At 37.9% G+C, this 21,434-nt stretch overlaps 1 protein-coding gene across 3 annotated transcripts in view; it reads left to right on the forward strand.

The window, feature by feature from the left end:
* The window catches only part of EML4 (EMAP like 4), a 168,795-nt gene that overhangs the window by 98,193 nt on the left and 49,168 nt on the right, over window positions 1-21,434 (forward strand). For 2 of the 3 annotated variants that reach the window (XM_075042793.1, XM_075042791.1), the window contains exons 3-7: window positions 5,660-5,789; window positions 11,477-11,650; window positions 13,789-13,917; window positions 17,039-17,064; window positions 17,500-17,532. In XM_075042793.1, the coding sequence (XP_074898894.1) occupies window positions 5,660-5,789; window positions 11,477-11,650; window positions 13,789-13,917; window positions 17,039-17,064; window positions 17,500-17,532 (492 nt within the window). The remainder of the gene's footprint in view (window positions 1-5,659; window positions 5,790-11,476; window positions 11,651-13,788; window positions 13,918-17,038; window positions 17,065-17,499; window positions 17,533-21,434) is intronic. The other variant, XM_075042792.1, reaches the window with a different exon arrangement.

Here is a 21,434-nt window from a genome sequence, read left to right on the forward strand (position 1 = left end):
AGTTAAAATTTTATGTCCTCTGCTTGGGTATAGCTCATTTGGCAGTTGGTTGAGGAAGTAGATGGTGCCTCTGGGAAAGTATAGCAAAACAATAAGATGGTAGGGGGGGAGGAGAGGGGCTGTGGTTTGAAGAAGCAACTGGCTGTCCCATGCCAAAGAAGTCCTCAGTTTCCCTGGGTAGTAGGTTTTAAAATGCCTGCCCAAGGAGCATGCGTTAGAGCAGGCTCCCCTAGACTCTTAAGAGCAGAACACCTGAAAAACTAGTTTTATTTTTCTAGGAGAATCAGTTATAGTTAGAAATGTGTGTGTTGACAGGTTAAGTCACCAGCTATAAAATTTTTGTAGGAAATCTCTAAATAAATATCTAATTGTTCTTAATATTGTAGTTAATTTATCTGCCTGTTGGGAGAGACTCACTTGCATCTCAAGATGTTTATGCATTAGCTATACATTCTCGAACTGTTGCATATTAACATGCTCTTAACAGGAAATGACAAATAATGTGTTTAATAGCCAATTGTCAGTTGAGATTTGTGAAATTGGGCTTCAATTAAAAAAAAGGATGAAAAGCATCTTGTGTTTTTTCAGCTAGATACAATTATTGTAAGAATAATAAAGTTTGTCAAAACTTAATTTTGTCTTAAAATTGGATTATTAAACAAGATTAAGTATAACCCATAGGTAGTGAACGGAATTATTTTTTCCTGATTTATACTGGTCATTATTTGAGAACTAATATCTCACCCTGACCTGTAACGTTTGTTCATGGGATAGAAGAAGAGAACATTTTTTTCTACTTGAGAAATCTCAATCAGAATTTCACTCTTACTGTGTAAGTGAAGTAGCTGAATAAAGAAAAATGCTGAAGAAAATATTTCCCTACCCTTCAGAATACGGTAGTCTTTTTAAAAGAGTCTTAGTGCTCCCAAGCTATTTCTTTGCCAGCATCTTCCATGAGCTGAGGGACTTGACATCCTTTGAAACTTTGGAAACAGCAGTGACTACAGTTAGTTGCTTTGGTACAATTTATTATAACATCTTGAAGTAAGTTTAGGATTTGTCATAACTTCTAGTTTGTTTTTGATGTCTTTATTTTAGGAAGGAAGTGCAGATAAAATCTTATGTTTTTCTACACTTAGCACTATTTCAGTCTGTTTTTCTACGGCTCACCTGTGTGGGTTCTCTGGTGACTAATAGGGTGGTTGAACACACACTGTATGCTTCTTTAGTAAGAGTACTAAATTGGGTTTCTGTCCTTAAACCCATCAGTTTTATTTGCACAAAACCCCTAGGCATGTAATATGCTTGAAATATAGAAACCTTTGTCAAGTTTTGCTGAAAATGAAGTATTGTAAGATTGTTGAAAGACTTGGATATTGTGTGCCTTTTTTTTTTTTAACAACAAGGCAAGCCTAAAAATACAGTCTATCTTTTTTTTTTTGTAACACATAATTTCTTGAGCTTTTTGTTTTAAATCCACTAGAATGAAGTGTCCAGAGAAGTTATTTTGATGTAGCTGCAGCTTCTTAACTTTAAATTGAAATTACCTGAAGAAGAGAAAGAAGGGTTAGATTTTAATTCGGAAGAAAGGCAGTTTACCTGTCAGGGTATCAGCAAATACAGAGATATTAAGCAAATTATTGTTCCAGCTAATACAACTAATAACATAATAAACTATATTTAAACATAAAAACCTGTAACTTTGGGCTTTGGGAAAAAGAAGAGAATTACTAACTGATCCTCAGCTCTAGTACCTTATATGTATGTTTGGAAAGAAAAGCTGTCATGTTATCACAGGACACACATTTTCAAAACTAGCACTGTCTCTTACAGCTTGGCTTCAGTTTTCCCCCAGTTAGCTAATCAAGGCTGATAAAGAGTTGGAAATAGATTCTTGGTTTATTGTGGTCTGTTTTTTCTAATCCTACTTATCTTTCATTCACACACTTGTGTACTTGACAGATGTTAATGAAATGCTTCTTTTGAACTCAACAGATACTATTCTGTGAAAATTATCAGAACAGAGATGAATCCGTTATCCATAAAAGACATTTTTTTTCCACTTTGATCTCTGACAATTTGGCTTTAATCCTGGTCACCATACACTGGCTTTCATTTTACGTTCAGTTTATGTCTGGCTTTTGTTCCAAACTAACAGATAAAGCTGAGTGCTATTCAGTCTGAAAAATTTCAGACTGTTTATGCTAGCAGGTGACGTATGACATGATATTGGCAGAGATGTGCAATCCGAGTGCTGGGACAACTCAATTGTTTTAGTCTATTGATCTGGAATTTGTGTTCTCCTGTGCCATTTCATTATTTCCCAGGTCTGAAGCAAAGTTGCTTGACTGCTATGAAGGCCTACCATGCAGTGAAGAAGGTTATAGCGTTGTTAATTTTTGACATCTTTTGACTGTAGAGATGCCCTGGTTAAAAGTTGTGAATAGAGCTGCATGGTTTGGACTGGTAGGTTGGCTTCCCTGAGCTTCTGACCTGGCTGGCAAGATCCTGGTTGTGTGTCTCTGACCCCATGGACAGGCAGGCTTCACTGCTCCACTGCCTGGGATGTGCACAGGGCTTAAAATGTAAATGCATTTTCTTTACATGTAATTGCAGATGATTTCTTGAATTTTTCATTTTTTCCCCCCTTTAAAAATAGTATTCTAAAGGTCACTTTTGAATACCTAGTTAAAAAGGAATATATACTGAGTCTGGAAGGGGGCTTTTTTCTTAGGGGTGTTGAGTTTGGGGTTTGAGGGGTTTTATTTGTTTTGGTTGGGTTGTGGGGGGTTTTTTTCTCCATTGTTTTTGTTGTTTTTTTTACATTTTATTGCACATTGAGTGTGGCACTCTCAACTGTGACTAACCAAGATTTTGTTCTGGACTGTAAGAAAGCCTGATGTATTTTTGACTCTTGAAAAAAATCTGTCAGTGTGGCTTTTTTCCTAGATATTGATGTTTTGGTCTGTGTCCAAATGTTTTGGTCACCTTTTCAAGGAATGAATGGTTCAAGAGATCTTTGTTATGTATAATTGTTAGTCATTTTAGAAAAATTGTTTTTATTTTGATTCAAAAAATCTTCATCTCAAACTTAATTTTGCATGCCGCTTTTTGAAATTAGGAAGTACTCTGCAGATCTACCATCAACATCCACTTTACCAAAAACCAAATAACCCAAAAACTGCCATACGGATCCTTTTTTTATTATTATTATTCTTGCATTCAACATTGCATGGAACAACGCATGTTCCTGTCATGAGTATGCACTGATGTACAGTTTTATTCGTAATCAGTTTTGTCCTTGAACATAAGCAGGAGCTAACACTTTTTGTACCTAGAAGGGGGAATTACTCACAAAATAGCCATGTGCTCCTTGCTTGAGAAAACTGAGAAATTTGTTCCCCATCTCATTAAGTTCCTGTACCCTGTCTTTAGCACTGTTGTTCTTTACACTTTCCACTGAATGCTTTCTCCACCGTACTGAGAATTACAGCTATTATGCCTCCTGATCCATGTTTCTGGAAAGTTGTGCTAGTGCTGCTTGGAGAGGCATTGATCTATTATGATGAGCAGACGGAGATGTTAAGGTCGTATGCGGTTCAAGAGTGAATCATAGGCCTTGATATTATGCATCTCCACAAAGAAGATGATTTACTTTGTCACTGAAAATAAAAGAAGCTAATTTATAGGCTTCTAATACTAAAAGTGCTTTTTAAGCTCATGTGCTTTTGTTCTTGTATCTAAGTTACACAGGGGGGTAAAAATCTCTTGAGCTTCAGAGGTTTTGTACAGCATATTAACTTTTAATATAAAAATCTATATTCCAAATGTGTATGTTGCAAGTAAAACAGTCACTAAGAAGTACCAGTTGGAAGGAATCACACTGAGTTGATTTATGCAGAACTTAGGAAGAACAATGATCTTTGCAGTGTTTCTGTATTTGAGTGTGTCTTTACTTTCTTCATATTTCCTTTATTCTCATTTCTGCCGGGGTTATTCTGCATGCTCCTTTTGGCTCTCCTGATCTCAATTTCAGATTTGGTCACATGCCGCTTGGTGCATTTGAAGCAGTATATGGTTAGCGCAGGTCAGCCTATTTCTGCCTTCATCCAAATAGTTCTGAAATCTAATACTCCCTTGATGGTATCTCTCATATGTAAATTGCTTGTTTAAAACAAGAATTTGCCTCTTAACCTGCCTGATAGAGCTGCGATGTGATAAATGGACCAAACGCTGGTATTGTTCAAATGATGCATCTGTGTGAGTTTGCCCTCAGTGCACAGAGCAGTTGATTCTCCCTGACGGCTTTTTTACTCCTCACTTTTATCTTCAATGTGTGGCCTCATGCCTTATCTAACTCACACTATTCCAAGCCTGCCATGAACACAGAACTGTTATTTTCCTGTCAGTTGTGTCCTTCATGCTTGTTGCTGAAGTCAGAGAGACCCGACATCATGACCCCATGAGATGCAGTAACAATTTGCTGTTTGTGAAATGGGGATGTGGCACGGAGATGGGATCAAAACTAACCACTGACTTTTGGATGCTTGATGTGAGATTAGCCCAGGAATTTTTTCAGGGCATGCCATGTTTCAGAGGGTAAAAGCACAAGTTTAGCACTCAGGGGGAGGAGGGGGCAAACTGTTTCCTGAGTAAGACCTTAGAAATAAGACAGGCAGGCAAAAAAGGAGACACACACAATTAATGGGAAAGGGTGAAATGTCAGGTTCAAGTAAAATGCCTTCTATTTCCCTGATGGTCTGTGGCAGAGGCAGGTCTGTGAGCCAACTGCCAGGCTAGCGTTCAGCTCTTTAAATAGAAGAGCCTTCACTCCCCCCATCTTCCTTGCAATCCCCTCCCACATTCACTGCATAGTTTCAAACTTCTACAATGAGTGAAGTGGGCATCTGACAGACAACAGCCTTCTTCACAAATACAGTCTTGATTCATCCCCAGAGGGAGTCTGTAATGTTCACTGGATGTGGCAGATGTTCTATGGAGTGAACTGTATCAGAAACGTTAACAGCTATGTTGTAGTGCATATATGCAAAGGTCGATACTTTTTTAAGATCGAAGGGAAAGCTGAAAACAAGCTGAAAAACTGGATTTTTGAATCCTTAGAATCACAACCCTTAAATAACTCAATAATTCTTTCAGTGTAGAGAGGGCTTCTGTCTGCAATTTCTTTGAACTTTAGTAAAAAACAGATTGAAAGCAACAACCCTCATGTAGTGTTATCTGAGCTGTGATGGTTTTGAACAACAGAATTGAAATAATGAGATCTGCTGTCCCACGGCTGTTGGAGCTAACCAGCTTCCCAAGGCTAGCCGTAGTCTCTAATTCTCCCTGTGGATCACAACCAGAAAGAGATGTGGCGTGTCACTGAATTAAAGTATTTGCTGGCAGCATGGCAGTAGAGAAGCTGATCCCTATCAGAGGATATTCTTGCCTGTCTTACTGTCCCAGGTCTCCCATCTCTAGCTGCCTATGTTAAGGCTTTCATGAATGTATGTCACTGGATATAGGCTAGATGGTTGTCTTGAATGCTGGGGCTGCTGCTGTGTGATACCAGGTCCGCACCTGAGAGCTTTTGGTTTTTCGGATGGATCTTTGGATACAGCTGTAAAATTTTGTGTTCTTCAATATATTTTTTTTCTAGGTCAGCCAAGCCTTCGAGAAGCTATCTCAATGTCCTGTATAACTAACGGGAGTACAGGAAGCAGGAAAACAAGCCACAGTTCATCTGTTTCTGTTGCCAGAAAAGAAACTCTTTCATCTGCTGCAAAAAGGTACCGCCTTGTTATTAAAATTGAAAATTTATTTTTTTTTTTAACAAACAAATGGAGCGAGAGTTTGATTTTTGCCTCTGCATGACCCTCAGCAGAGCTTCCTGAAGTCTAGTAAGGCACAAATAAACTTTGGAGATGTACCGCGTTGTTGGGCTGCTTACAGCAGGGTTCTAAAAACAATTCATAAATGGAGAGTATTTCTATAGTGTATAGTGTCCAAAATGCATTCTCACTGAGGGACAGAACAGGCAAACGTATTTCCAATACAAATGGAAAATTTTTCCTTCTGGTATTCATCTGCATCTTTGTTGGGTTTTTTCAAAGAAATTAAACAACAAAACTGAATTCATTGTCTGGAGTGTAAATAGTAGGCAGTAGCAAAATAGCTATGAAACAATAGTGAATTGTGTAAGATAAAAATTTACATTTTTGTGTAGAAGATCTTAACCCAAAATGTGGCTACTTAGTCCTTATGAAGAATATCTGTATCAGATCTCAAATGTGTAGAAATAACACTACTTGAGTATTTGAAGTTGAATGAGCTAAGCACCAAACATAGCTTTTTTTCCCCTCCATGTAATGGTTTCAGCTGCATACAGTAAACAAAATGTTTGTGTAACTACTTTCTTCTGTGGGTCTGTTAAATAGTGATTGCATGGCTTCTTTAATCAGTAGGTTTTGCACCTATTCCTTTTTGTTGGGAAGAACGGGCTGCCAGGTACAGCCACAGCGCAGAGAATACTCTAATGTATAACTGTGGTAAATTATGCAAACAAATTCTTGGCCTCTGTAGAGTACTCTGGTAACTTCAGTGGCTGGTTTATCTTCTAGCATGGATGTAAATACTGTGCTATAGAACAAGACAGGGAAATGATATACTTCAGGGAATAAAAATGCTGCATGCAAATATAAACTGTATGGGAACAAACCAGGAAAAGCTTTAGTGCCGTTTGGAATTTGGAAAGCAAGGGTAATGCCCTGCTCTTTGCTATTCTCCATTGTGTAGCATTGCACGTCTTTCTTTTTAATGAATCCTTATGTTTACTTTTCAACAATAAATCAGAAAGTGATCACTGTATGTCTCTATACCAGTGTGACAGGCACTGGGACAAAAGACATTCCCATAGGAAGGTATTTCTTAGTTAGCACTTTTCCATTAATCTTACCGCTGTGGCTCTTGGCACTTTGATGAGAGCCAGTCCGGTTCCCGTGGTGTTCAGCTTGCATTTGCGCTGAATCACCTTCTTGATTCATTGGCTGCTCAACACTTGACTACAGAAGAAGAGCAGCCTGAAGAGAACGGCATCCCTTTCATCTGAGTTAAGGTCTTTAAAAGGAGACCTGGATAGGCCAAAAGAGGAAAACCTTAATATGCAAAGAGCAACTCTTCCTGGGCCCCCAAGTAACTGTTCAGGGAAGGTTTTGGTGCTTCCCGTGCAGCTGAAGATACATGACTCCCTTCTTCAAGGCTTGTTTTAGGAAGGCCTAAGTCCATTCTTCAGTTATCTTTCCAGCAGTTCCTTTCACTCTCCAGCAGTTCCTTTCACTCTCCTGTCTTTATATGTTCTTCCATTAAAATTGTTTGGTATTCGGAAGAATATAGACTTGCCCTCTTGTAAAATTACCAACTCAAGAAAGATGAAAGAAAATGCCTGATCTCAGGCTTTGTGGATGTGTTTTTTTAATAACAGTAAAACCGTTCGGTACCGAATAGTGTTCCTATTAGAAACATAAGTGAATGTCAGTAGTAGTCCCATTTCCGTAACAAAGATAGGGTAAACATGTTTATTTCTAACACTCTTGTCGTGGTGAAAAAGAGGAAGGCCAAAGGAGAGTATCAGCTGGTCGTGGGATGCTTCACCCCACCTTGTCCAGGCTTTTCTTCAGGCTGGACGTGGAACTGGTGCAGCAGGTGGACACGGTCATCTGTTGATGTAGAAGTACGCTGTAGTTGCCAAACAGACCCCATAGCCTGCTTATAGCTTTTCATGTTATAAATATATGTAGCCACACATCTAGTCAAAAATAACAGGTGGCCTACTTGTGTCCAAACTGTTGTTGCTGAAGTTTAGTGTCTGTTTCATGCGGTCTTAATATTGTATATTTCTGTGGCTCTGGCCTCTGTAGACCTGCCATCTCTGAGAATTTATTCTGTGAATAAACAGTTTCATTTCTTAGACTATTTAATCCTTGTTCTACCAACATGAACACTGAGTTCATGGAGATGATCTGATGGCTCAGTAGCTGCACAACAGCAGCATGTCTCATTTTAACAAAGGTATGCTAAAATAGCAGCTCTTGCTAAAACCAGAGCCCAGGAATGTATCACGAACAACAGGTAGATGATGTCCCATTGACAGAAATGAAGTCATGTACATGTTGGGAAAATTTCAGCCCTATAGTCTGAAACAGACTTGTGATAGAGGTGTCGAAACACTTCAGAAGAAAGAACCATGCTGCATACCTTGTATATCACCAGAGTTGGAAGCAGGTTTGTACTTCGTACTGTAGGTGACTGTCACAGAGACCTGTCTGATCGTTTTCCCTAGGACTAAACATTCTTCTGAAAGCAGCTTCTGGTAAGAATAGTCTTCATATTTCAGAATGACAATACTCCACAGTAGCTGCCAATGTGTTGTGGTCCAAAGGATGAAACATTGTGCTGCGTGAAATTAAAGAATCTGCAAAATTAGGGCAGATAGTAACAGCTCTCAGCTACTCACATGTAGACTGAAGAGATGCCTCATCAGGTTGGGATTTGGAAAGAATTTTTGGATGCATTAAATGACTGCTTCCCAGAACAACTAGTCTTTAGAAACCCACAAGAAAAGGTGCTGGTTTTGATTTGGTTTCAGTTGTTGCACAAGACCTAGTTGAAGAAGTATTAGTGGGAGAGCCACTCTGTAATAGCCAGTCATAATACAATTAAGCTGAAGATTTTAGCAGAAGTGAGCAAACGAAATAAATTCAGCACAAAGATATTCCATACCCAGGCTGCCACATATCTACATAATTTACTTTCAAATTAAAATGGCAGTCAAAAAAAGAAGCCTGCTTGCAACCTGGTGGTAGATAAAAGCACTGTGTTGGAACCCAAGGTATACCTTGTGCTGCAATGCAAAGAAAAGCCAGAGTGGTCCAGTGATTCTCGTGGCCCAGTGGGGAAATTAAGGAGTGAGCCTAATGGTAAAGGTGTGAAATGGATAGTCCACAGCTGCAAGCTCAATGAAGACGTTGAAGAGATTCCCACACTGAACCTGTGGTTTCTAGGAGATGGATCAGGTGAGCTAAATGAGTTTGGGTAAGAACACAGAAAACACAAGACCAAATTGATAAGTTAGATGTATGCCACTATCAGCAGGTGGCATTCACCTGAGCCTGCTGGAGGAACACAGAGGTGAATTGCAGGATTGCTGGTGTGTCATTGTAAGTGGGATATTACAAAAAGTGTGGTGAAAGGGACTACAGGTAAAGACCCCACTGTTGAACTCTTTTATGTTACCATCAGAAGACAGAGCGTGGTGCCAGGAGAGCCATTGTTCTGACCAAGTAGGACCATTCTTTGTAGACGTGCAAGCTGGAGTTACGGAAGTCGTTACATTTGTGTGGTCTCTCTCGTGCTTCCCTCATCTCTTTTACTGTTATTAGACTGTATTTTGAAATCCCCAAGTAGAGGGAAAGGGAAAGTTCGAAGCATGTCTTCCTAAAAGATGATCTCTTTAAAAAAATGGAACACACACACACACACACACACACACACACCCCCGTCCTAGTAGATGGACTTTGTTGTGAGAAATCCTGCATTTATGGGAGAGTGAATGCAGAGGTCTATGAGTGTACATGTCAGAGTAGGAATAGAGAGACTCTTGTTTTCTTTAGTGACAAGAGATTCCGAAAATTTCGCTATACTGCATTTCTTGCCACAGACTGCAAAAAGATGAAGATTTCATAGTGTGCTTTTGCATCCAGCAATGCAAGCTAAGTCTTCTGATTAAAAAATAGTGATTTTTATGCTTCTAGTTAATTAAGGACTTCTGGCTATAAATTATTAACCAAAACCCCACAGTTCTTCAAGCTTTGTTCTCTGTGATCACATATATGCCCTCGAAGAACTGTGAAAGCTCTTTCTGTCTTGTTTTCATCTGTTTTTCTGAAAAAAAAATGTAACTTTTGATGGATTTTATTGACATTTTTAACTAGCCAATATGGTTTACAGAAGAAATCCTGAGTGATCACTATAAATGTATTTTGGCATATGTTTTTACCTGTTCTTCTATGCTTCTTTGGAAGCATTTAGAAAATTTGAACTCATATAAGCATTGAGGGCTTTGTCTCAGTGGTAGATGATATACTTTAATTGAAATAATAAATGAAACAAAAAGAGGGTCTTATGAATGTTATATTAAAATTGGGGGACCATTTTTATTCATTTATTTTTAATATTGTCTTACTGTTTTTCATTGGTTTTGGGGGAAAGGTAAATGGAAACACAAATAATTAAGATTATACAAGGGTTTGGGAGGGAATTGGTGTGAAGGAATAGAAATCTGGATTCTCCCCTTCAGAAAGATACTATTTCTTTTTTACTTTGCAGGTTACTTTGAACCCCAGAGAAAAAAATTTTCTTTTTCCTTTTTAGCCAATGTTTGTATCTTGCTTTGTTTGTTCACTGAGAAATTTATCTTGGAAGATTTTTTTTTTATTCTTAAGAAAGAAATAGGCCACGTACTACAGAATACTCTTCTCTTTCAGATCCTGCTATTGTTTGTGGTATTCAGTATATTGCAAAGCATGCTGTTTGATAGAAGAGCCTTTTAATTAATCTTTCTGTTTACTTAGTGGACCATTGGTTAGATTCTTAATGAATTTAAGGTTGTTAATGGTATGTATTTGAAGCTGTTTAAAATGTTAACCTAATAAATACAGCATTATGAAAATAAAGATGTATCCTTAGCTGTCGTTTACTGAAGGCATTAAAGAAGTGGCAAGACAGTCTGATGTTAGTCAACTACAGATCAAAACAGCAATGAGTTTTCAGGGATGATTTCCTTTGAACTATGGTGCAGCCAGGGAGAGCCCAGGGACCAGCAACAGCATTTCAGTCTTTCAGTGACAGCACAAAGATAAGCGGTACCACACGTGTCCAGAAATACAGAGAGGTAGGTATAGTTTCATGGCAGGCTTAAGCTAATTGGAGATAATGCAAGTCACACTCCTGCCTTTCCCTTGCACTGAACCTTGGCTGGCAGCACAGTAAGGTAGTCAGTGAGCTGAACCAGAGGATGGTTTTTTTTTTTTCTGAGGGACAGCAGACTTGAGGTGTATCAACTTGTGTCAGCTTTGAATGCTGTAGGAGCACCTGCAAATGAAGGACATACTCAAATCAAAGTTATATTCATTTTAAAATCAGAGTAAACTTAGTACAACTACATGGTAAAAATAAGTAAATAACCTTCATGCCTCCCTCACCTTTTTTATTTTTGGAGTTTGTGAATAAATCTTATTTCAGCAAAACACTAACCTGAAAAGATTGAGTAACTAATCAAAGTGTTCTTTTGGTGATTATATATAGTAAGTTGTTACATGCTTCTCCCATCTTTTCACAGAGGGTGTTTTCTCCCACCTTTTTAATTTATTTGCTTGTTCTCTTTTTTTTTTTCCCCCCTATGTTATACTTTATTTTACAGCGGTACAGAAAAAAAGAAGGAAAAACCTCCAGGACAGAAAGAAAAAAAAGAGGAATCTCATTCTAATGATCAAAGTCCACAAACTCAAGCATCACCTTCTCCCCAGCCCTCCTCACAGACTCTCCAAACACACAGGCAAACTCAAGAAAGCAAGAGTTCTGCTCCAGCTAAAAGGTTTTCACAGTACCACAGTACAGAAGTAGAAAATGATTGTAATGATACTGAGTTCATATTTGACAACAAGTCATGTGAAATAGTTCCAATCTCATGATCAAGTTAATAAATGTTTGATATTTTTTGTGCTAGAGAACATGCATTCAACATGCATTGCAACAGAGCAAATATGTAAAAATGCAGTTTTTCTTTGAGTAAATCTTTAAGATTACAAAGTTTAGGCTTTTTTTTTGTTCTTTGTGATTGAAATCCTAATATGGTAGATTACCTCTAATCAGTCATTATTCTAAAATATTTAACGATGACTCTGACTTGATCCTTCTCAAAATACACTTCATAGGTTTTGTCTGGCATAGCTGAGTTGTGGAGTGTATTTTGCACATGGCCATTTACTACATCTCATAACAGCATTAGTTAAATACTAGTATCATTGCAACTCTTCCTTTGGGAGTTTTTCTTCTCAAAGTACTCTATAAAGTGACTGCAGTTTGGATATTTTATTTTTTTTTCCAGCCGTTCACTTTTCATTTCCTGCTAGGTTGCAGGGTGGTTCACTTCACTTTTATTCTGATTCTTTACATGAGTGAAGTTCTGGTTTTACACCCAAATCATAGAACTGCTTGACTGAGGTGAATGTAGAAGTTTATTTAGGATTGCCTCTAAGTTCCCACTCATTTTTGTGGGAATTAGGTACAGGAAAAATGGTACTTTTTTTTTAAATGCCTTTTTAAGTCAAGGAAATGGATTTTAAGATTTGGGTGATTACTTCTGAGTTTCAAAACTATGCAGATCACTCAGTGTGGTTTCTTTTTGTTTTTTCGGTTCATTGTTACCTTATTGTTTTGGGAGGTGTGAAATTTTCTTTTACTGTTTGACATTTAGGAGACTGAAACAAGCTCTTAAATAAATGAAATTTATTCTGAAATTTACCGTAGTTCACAAGATGATGTTGTCTTGCATTGCTCGATTTCACAGCTCTAATAAATATTTTAACTTTCACTTGACTGATGCATGTTATAACACTCCATAAAGGCTCTGTTTCCATGTCTTGCACAAACTCTTTAAGTTGTCTGAAGCTGAACTTGTGGCCTGTTGTTCTCCTGCCTGGTATCTCACTGTAAAGATGTTTGTCTGAAGTCTCGCTTACTAATCTTTTGCAGTGTAGGGAAAAAAATAAATGCCTTTTTTAGTCTCCTAATGGTTTAACTTGATTTGATTAACTTGTTTGTCACAGGACCTTTCAGCCTCCTGAGGTGCTGTGGAAGGAGCTTGCCATTTCTAAAGCTGCAGTTCAGGACTTACTCCTGCAAAAAGCGTTTCTGACAGGATGAAGTATGATACTGTTAGCAGGACATATGTAGACTCTAGATCAGCTGATTGAAGAATAATTTGGGCTACATCACTTCTGAAAATGTTTTCCATGATTAAGATGTGCGTGAAATTAATGAACTAGTGACTGCAAAACTTGCAGGTTCCCATTAGTGTAAATTGGCTACAATTAGATTGCAGAAAAATTATATCGGAATTCATGGATTGAATCATCTGTAGTATTGGGCCAAACCTAGCTTGCATTATTCATGCAAGAAGTTTGCAGACTTTTTTTTCAAAAAGATTAAAGCCATTAATGTGGTTTAGAATGTGCTATCTGTAAAACAGCCATATGAATCTGTAATCTGATAGAATTGTTCTGCCTCAGAAATCAGTGTGTTAAAGCTAGTGAACAGTTAATCAGGGGAAAAAAATTCTACTTTTCTTTGTTACCTTCTTAAGTGATTTTTTTTTTTTAATAATTTATTCTTTAAGGCTAATCTACTGTAGCCTCATTTTTTTTCCCACTTTTGTAATTCATTAGCAATATAGTAATGAAGTACAGAGTTGTTTTGTTCAAGTCTTTATATGAGAGCATTTGGAAGTGGAAAGTAATGGATAAAACATTTGGCAGCTGTCTTGCTCAATTGTTTTCATTCATCCAGTTAGAACTTTTTGACTAATCTTTTTTTCCTGTTTCATGCTTCAGCTTGAAGGAAGACCTAGCTCTGCTTTTGTCTCCTGCTGCTTGATCTGTCCGTTGCATACCAGTTCCAATTATTGATATCTTATTATCTTGTAATTTTAAAATGTATCTTTGTTTCTTCTAGCATAAAGAAATCCTTGACTGCTGAAAAACCTCACAGTGCTTGGGAGAGTTCAGATGACAGTCGTAACAAGCTGCTGAGAGTAGCATCAACATCTAAATTAATATCAAAAGTGGCAAAGAATGCAGACAAGTATGTATCAGTTTGGTGCATAAAAGCAAGTGAACTTTAGAGTCAAAATATCACTAAATTGCATAATTTTAGTAAACTTATTTGTGTATATGCTAAGACCATTTGTATCTTTGTTTTTACCAGGAGTAATTACTTGCATAACCTGCCAATGTGATGCTCCAGGTGCCTGTGGAATCTCAAAATTACTATGAACTGTGAATGCAGGATTTGAGTGTAAATATATTTTAATGTTGCCCATTTGGGTTAGCGAAATTATGCACTATGAGTTAAGATTTATGGCTTAATGCCACTGTTGTGAATCTTCCAACCAGTTTTTTCCTAATTAAAACTGATTTGAGAATGCAAGTGTATTTCCTTGAAGTTAATTTACTGGATTTGACGTAGTATGTGTGTTTCTAAAGTAGGCTGTAGTAGTAAGAATATACTTTTATGATTTCAGGTGGGTCTCTCAAATTAACTATTTAACAGGTTCCTGATTGCACGTTCTAGATAATAGGCAGGGATCTTCTTTTCAGCTTCACCTTCAGTAGGTGATGTGCTATAGCCCACCATTCCTCTCATGCTCTTCGTCAGTAGCAGGTTTTCTCAGTTTGTGGTCTCCAGTGGAGGCCTCACTGGGGATGAATAGCACAGAGTAGTTACTTCTCCCACTCCTGTCAGCACAGATACAAGAGTTTTCTTTTTGCTGTCACTCCACATTGTTGATCCCTATTGTGACCAACTTCTTGTCCTCAATACTCTTTGCCAATTGGGCTTACCACTTTGTATTCACACACTTAGTTGCTGGTTTTGACTTTGTTGAAATTTTGCTGAATTTGTTGAAATTGTTGTGTTGACTTTTTGACTGAGCCCTCTCGCATTTGCCGAGATCACCCAGTGTGCTGGCAGCTTCTCCCAGCTTGATGTCATCTGCAGATTTCATGCATCTGCTCATTAATCTTCATTCAAATAGCCATTAACTGGTCCAAGGCAGAACTACCTGAAAATCCCTCCCACTATGACAAATAAAACTCTTCAGACCTTTCAGAGTAATTTCCAGTCTTTTTATGATTGTGTCTGTAGTGCTGTCCTTAGCTTGGATATAAGACTGTCAAATACATACTTAGTCAGGAGCAGTGCAAGTGCATTCCTTCTTCCCTGGGAATGGGAAGAACAGAAACATCTTAAATTAATCTTGGGTGTGGATATCAGCACATTTACTAAAAGCTTTATGCTTAGTCTGAAGAATTCTGCAGAGCAGTGAAGTTCTGTGTGTGAGGGACTATGGGTTATGTATTTTGCAAGTATTTTTTTTCCTTTTATGATTGGTTTTCACTGTTGGAATTTAAAAGCCCTTTGGCAGTTAAGATTATAGCAGGGTACTGCTAGATAATATTTTGAAATGAAAAAACTCTCTGACTTGATTTCTGTTTATCGAGTTTCTTTTCTTAGTTTTTGTTATGCTACTAAAATACCTTTCACAATGTGGTATATACTTCAAATTTGCTAATCACAAAAAATAAATTTTATTGACATTTTGTATATTGGTTCAGGCATGGTCTAAACAGAGGTATCTTGTTTCATTTTCCTGTTGTTGTGATTTTTTTTATAAAAGACTTTAAATGCTTCCTTTCTACAATCTCTAATGCAGAAAAAAAAATCAGGTATGTAACAGACAAGGAAAGATTAGGATTAAATGTTGTAAGAGAAAGTTGTCTGTTCATTACTTGAAGCTGTTGTATCTTAAAGTATTTGGAAAAAACCCAAAGCTTTAAACATTATCAGTTGCAGACTATCATCTGATTGAAGACTGGGTGTTGTATTGTTTGTGTACCTTGTTCTTATGCTGAGATTTATAATAAAAGCACTATTTGCGTTCAAGAGTACACATTCATACTAATTTCTTACTCATATCCTGTGTGCCCAATTTCTGAAAGAATTGGTTGGTATTGTGCAAAGGCATATTGTTATATTGCATTTATCTTTCCCAATTAAGAAACATTGGCCTAATCTGCCTGAAGTTACCCGAGTCTTGTGCAAGGGAATAGAATTCAGCCCCTAATGTGGGCCCCAGGACAGAAATGTTCTACATATGCTCTGTGCTACCAGCCCAGGATATGAATTTTGTTTAGTAAGCTCAGTCTTTAAGCCAGCACTGAGCTGTAAATCAGTCTGATAAAGCCATAAGAAGTAAGAGGGTTCCCACGGCAGCCCATCATTCAGTGTTTTTCAGGCAAGACTGGGAGTCTAGTTCTAATATTTCGTTTGGCAGTGTGGTGAAGGGAGATTCTACCAATAGCCAGAGATTGCTTTCCTCATGCATATGCTTGACCCTCTGCCACTGTTACAAAAATTTGACCTTCATCCAGCTAAAAATACTGGATGCCACTCATACCTTCCTGCTGAATTTCAAATGAATTCAAGAGGCTTTTTTATGCAATACACCCTCCTGTCAAGGAGTGGTGTTCTGGTAAGAAGTAGCTCTGATGCTGGAAATTAGTATTTCTTCCCTCTTCACAAAAAAGGATTGACGTTTTTTGTGAGTAGTTAATTTCTGGTTCTGGTGAGGAGAGACATCTCAGCTGCACTCCTTTGAAGACTTTGTGTTGTACATCCACTAATGCCTTATGGGTCCAGTTTAAATGAAACTGCAACTTGCTTACATTTAATCCATGTGTCCAACAGGGTTAATTTCTAGAAAAGTTTGTGGTGGTGTGTGCTGACAGCTAATTTTGAAAGGTGTTAAATGCTTTGCATGCAGGCCTGAGGGTGTTTGGCAGCTTAAAACACTTGCTTATTACAAGTTTGCTCTCAAAATGGAATTTTCTGTGCACAAGGAACATGCCTTCCATAATTTATTTTTAAAAGCTTTTTGTATTTTGTTGTTATCACAGTAGTTCTTAGGAACCCTTGCCATAGGGCCAAAGACTTTAAGTTACTCAAAAGATATGATGAACTGCGTAAAATAATATATGGGTGAAAATGCACTATAAGATTAGTTATTTAGCATCCTATACTACAGTCACACTGTACACAGAATCTGATGAGATTACCAAATGCAATAGAGTGTAAGAGCTAGATAGCGCTGGCTTGATAAGCATTTTGCATATTATTAACAATATTATTTTGAATTTTTCCCCAGGCATAAAGATGTCATCGTCAGCCAAGGTAAATAAATTATTTTTAAATACTGGATAAAGTTGAAAGATTTGCTTTTGACTGAATAGTATTTCCTGTAAATACATTGGGATACATGCTTATGAAACAGATATAGAGCTAAAATAGCATTAACAATTACTCCAAGAATTCATCTGGACAAATGTTACTCAAGACCTGTATAAGGATCTTTGAAATTATGGAGAAATGCCTCATCAAATTGGAACTTTAGGAAGGACATAAATTTTTGGTGGGTGGTGGGAGGATTTGTTTTACTCTTGTGAAACAAAAACCCTTTTTTGATTATTTTCTGTGTGTGTGTGCATAAATAGAGAGAGGTTATGAAAACAAAAATCTAAAGTTTTGACCTATGTGCCAGTCTTCATCCAAGCAGGTGTGAGACTTTAGAAATAGTTTTAAGATATTTTATTTCTGTCCCATAACCAGCAAAAATGTCAACTCGTGAAAAAAACAGCCAAGGTAAGAATTAAGCTATGCCCTTTGGTTGCTTTCTAATTTAGTGTTCTCACGAATCTTTTATTTGGCTTTTCGCCATCAAAGAGCATCAGTGCATGATCTCTTAAAAACTTTGTGCATTCAAATAAATATTTCAGCTCTCTTGTTATGGAAATATTTATGCATATCACATTGCAATCTATGTGGGGTTTATTTGGGGGTAGCCTAAAATAAATTACTACATACACAACTTCCTCAGAGAGGAACGTGTGTTCAAATAAGGTTCTAGAAGTCTTGCATTGTTGCCTGAGATATCAGAATATTAAGAACTGCCAACTAAAAGATTTGTTTTATCTCAGCTTTCTGTCTTGCCAATATTACAACATATACACGCTGATTAGACAAGAACAGAGACTGAAGGTTTTAATATAGTCTCCTAAAATAAAAAATGAGTCTCTTCTAAAGCGTATGTCTTTGCACCGATGAATCTTGCATTCTGTGGCTACCTGCTGCTGCTGGCTTGTTCAGACAGAAAAAGGAGCCATCTACCTGAACGTGGTGGCACGCGACAACAAAAGAAATCCACTTCTTGTGTCGCAAAACTACTCTGCTTTGATGTCCTGCAAAGTGTACTGAAGCATGCAGTTTCAAAACTAAAGCATGTAACCCAAGTGCATGCTGTACACAATATGTATCTATGCACAGAGGTTCTGTCTCATGCTTTTTTGCTGCTAATTAACAAATCTGAAGTCTCCAAATTCTGTGCTGTAAGCAAGATTACATTATACACAGTTTGATTACTTTTGGTCTTCTCTAGATTTTCTTTCAAAAAGTTAATATATGAATAGTTGTAATGAGAGCAAAATCAACTTGAATCCAATTGCTTTATCTTTTTCTAATTAAAAATTTTCTAAATTGAGGCTTACCAAAAGCATCCTTCAAAGACAAGAGGGGTGAAAGAGGGTGCCTAAGCATGAGGAACAAAGAAGAAATGTTTCTTTATGGCAGGTTGCTTAACACTAGCTGTGGAATGGTACATATGTGCAGCAATGGTTACTGTAGAAAGACAACTAATCAGTAGTGTCCCGACCAGCTGCAATTTAGCTTTGCAAGAATTAAATAAAACTGTTATATTAAAAATACCCTTTCTACCAAACTCAACTTTTCACAAAGTCAAATTGCATACAGCTAAAATATCTTCGATACTAATTCTTTCCTTACAATGTGCTTCTACAATTTGATGTGTTCTGCCAAGAATGGGCCATCCTTCAGTTCTCTCATCCTGGTAGCTATAACTTACATGGCCTCGATGTGTACTCTGCTATCTCTTGTGTTACTCTGCAGATGATGTGAGCTTTCACTGAATGGTGAATGAGTACCTGCCATGTGTGTCATGCCACAGTCTGTTCTAGCCCAACTGGAACGAAAGAGAAATACGATGCAGATGACAGTGGCCCCATGTATATGGAAGACTGAGAGAAAATCTTGTTGTAGAAAATGCATTTACTAACATTTTAAACATGTATAGTGGCAAAACATAATTCTGCCTTTAACATGGTTGCGATTAGCAGGGTTCAGTCTCCAAAGATTATTATTTTTTTTTATATGGACCAATGAGTGTATTTTTCAACAGCTTTTAGAGTATGTGTCTGTCTGTGTGTGTGTGTAAGGCTGTGTTAGGTTTTGTGTTGTTTGCTGCCACAGAAGTAACCACCTGTTCATTACTGTAGTTGCAGAGGGTCCTCCCATCCTTTTCAGTATAAGCTTAGCAATACTTAGCCAATTCTCTGTAGTGCAGCTTCCTGTTCAGGGTAGGTGACTTGAGCCTGTTTTGTACTCACTAGTTGCCACATCAAATCAGTTTCCAGCTGGCACCATGACCCACCCAGTCAGAAAGCTGAAGGGTTGCACAGACAGTTAACATGATTTCTGGAGGTAAATCCCGTGCAGCTGGACAGAGTTGTCTTGGGCAGGGTGGGATGAAGGGTAGCCTTTGCTCATGCTGTTTGTGCAGGACCTTCATGTTCTGCAACCCAACAGCATGAAAAGTTACAGCTGCTTTAACACTGCTTCGTGGCTTGCCAGCCTTTGCCTCTAGAGGTAAGCAGTCTCTAGCATGGTGTTAATTAAGTTACAGTAGCTCCCCTGAGCTGCTCATTTCACTAGGCTGTATGTGAAACACTGTGTACGCCCCCGGCACACACCTCCCGCGCTAACGATTGTGTCAGTGCACTTCTGAGAAATTGTGTGAAGGAGACGCTTGGGGAGACTGTTGGTGTACAAACTGTCAAGCTTCAAAGCACATCTATGTAAGAATATTTCAGTGTCTTTATACACACATAAGCTTGGCAACACAGTGAAATTGCAGATTATCATAGCAGAAGGTGTTTGTGTGGGATAATGGGATGGAAGGTGTGTAGTTTTGAACATCCTGCAGTCATTTTTGTTTCTTTTTTTTTGATTCAGCTATTAAATAAACTGCTTTGAAACCTGTCAGTGTAGTACAGTACCACAAAATGTAGAGGAATGTGGTTTTGCACATGTAGTTCTTAGAATCGTACTTTTCTAACAGCAGAAGTTACTTCAGTGTTATTTGTGTTGTAACCATCTGTGCATGTTCATTATGATTTCTGTTGATAGTATCTATTAGCTGTAAAAGTGAAAGACTTGAGGAGCAGGTGAGGATGAATCTTAGATGAGTTTCCGTAGTGAAAGGCATTGTCTTCGGTATGGAGTCCCCCAGAGAGCATGCTGCAGGTATTGCGTGTGAATGTCAGCAAGACCTCGGAAATTCCCTCCTGCCAGCAGCAGCAGTGTGGGGAGCCACAGTCTGCAGCTGCTTTGTGGGCAGTCACTTGAGTTTCCTCTGTTCAGCACCATGCCGAGACCATGCATGTTACCAGTGCCTTTATCACTCTTACTTGGGTTGAGTTGCACCTACTCCATGTTAATGTTGGGCCTGAGCTTTATGCATCTGGGTGTATGCCGAAGCAGGGTAATACAGACAGGAACACTTCGGTGATGCTAATCCACTGAGGGAGGTATACACACTTCCATACATTTGCTGAAGAGGTTTTGGGGGGGGGGGGGGTGTTTTTCAGCTTATTTTTGAGCATTTGTTTATCCTTGTAAACAGGAGCAACCTTTTTACAATAAAATCCAGTACTAAGGAGGTATTAAAATTCTGTGAAAATCCAATAAAGCTGTGGGTGGAATGAACAGGTGCTGACTACAGCCTTACAAGGACACTAGCTAAAGTTATTCTTTTAAATTCTTTACCAGCAGGTGTTTATAATTGCCTATAAAAGCCATCTTGCTTTTCACTTCAGCAGAGACATTTTTAAAGTATTAATCATAAAGCATTCATATTTTTATACCCAGAAGTTAAAGACCTGGCTTATTTGAAGATAAAAGGTAATTTTTTTTCACTGAGATTCCATGTTTGAGTTTGGTTTTCAGTGATAGCAACTCCATATATGAATCACTTGTTCACTTATAAAGTAAGAGACACTTTAGACGTTTTTGGATGGCAATAAAAACCATATGTGAAAGAATTAATGAAAAACATTCGCTGCATGCCTCAGTTTGTTTCTTTTTAGATTGTGCTTTATTAGTTTCCAGTACTTTTTCTTCTGTTAGTTTAACTGTGCTGTAGTTCTAGCTTCACAGAACGGGGCGATCGTGAAGCACACAATAGAAAAATCTACCCTGCTCCAGTGTGTCCTGTCCATGGAGAGTGCAAAATTCAGTAACTACCTTGGATCAGTTTTTTCATCAGACACAGATTTTCTGTCAGATGCTTATTGAAGGTGCTCATGTACCTGAGGGCAAATGGAGACCCAGTCTGTCTCGTTATTATTGGGCTGCTTGCTCTCATTCAGGCATTGTGCATATTATTAAAAACCATAGATACTGTAAGAAAAACA

Source organism: Buteo buteo, chromosome 12 (genome assembly GCF_964188355.1).
Source record: "Buteo buteo chromosome 12, bButBut1.hap1.1, whole genome shotgun sequence".
Classification (NCBI taxonomy): domain Eukaryota; kingdom Metazoa; phylum Chordata; class Aves; order Accipitriformes; family Accipitridae; genus Buteo; species Buteo buteo.